Here is a 253-nt window from a genome sequence, read left to right on the forward strand (position 1 = left end):
AACATACAGCGAAGTTCAAGATAAAATCAATAGTAACTTTATGGGATCCGAACTAGCCAGTGTTGTTATCATAAGCGACGAAAACAACAGCTGATCGATTCAAAACAAAGATGGCGGCTCACCTCCGACGATTCTGTCAGGGCGTCACACTTTTCAGCAGATATTCCCATTCTACGAGGGGTTTAAGGACAATTGCTTATAAGACATACAACCCGAAGCAGTCCAAGGTTTTACGGGGGGGGGGGGGCAATGG

At 45.5% G+C, this 253-nt stretch overlaps 1 protein-coding gene across 1 annotated transcript in view; it reads left to right on the forward strand.

The window, feature by feature from the left end:
• Window positions 1–94: 94 nt before the first annotated feature.
• LOC119591899 (calcium uptake protein 3, mitochondrial-like) overlaps window positions 95–253 on the forward strand; it is a 50,562-nt gene continuing 50,403 nt past the window's right edge. Inside the window, exon 1 of the mRNA XM_037940647.1 lies at window positions 95–205. Within this exon, the coding sequence (XP_037796575.1) occupies window positions 111–205 (95 nt within the window). The 5' untranslated portion in view covers window positions 95–110. The remainder of the gene's footprint in view (window positions 206–253) is intronic.

The sequence above is a fragment of the Penaeus monodon genome, chromosome 29 (assembly GCF_015228065.2).
Source record: "Penaeus monodon isolate SGIC_2016 chromosome 29, NSTDA_Pmon_1, whole genome shotgun sequence".
Lineage (NCBI taxonomy): Eukaryota > Metazoa > Arthropoda > Malacostraca > Decapoda > Penaeidae > Penaeus > Penaeus monodon.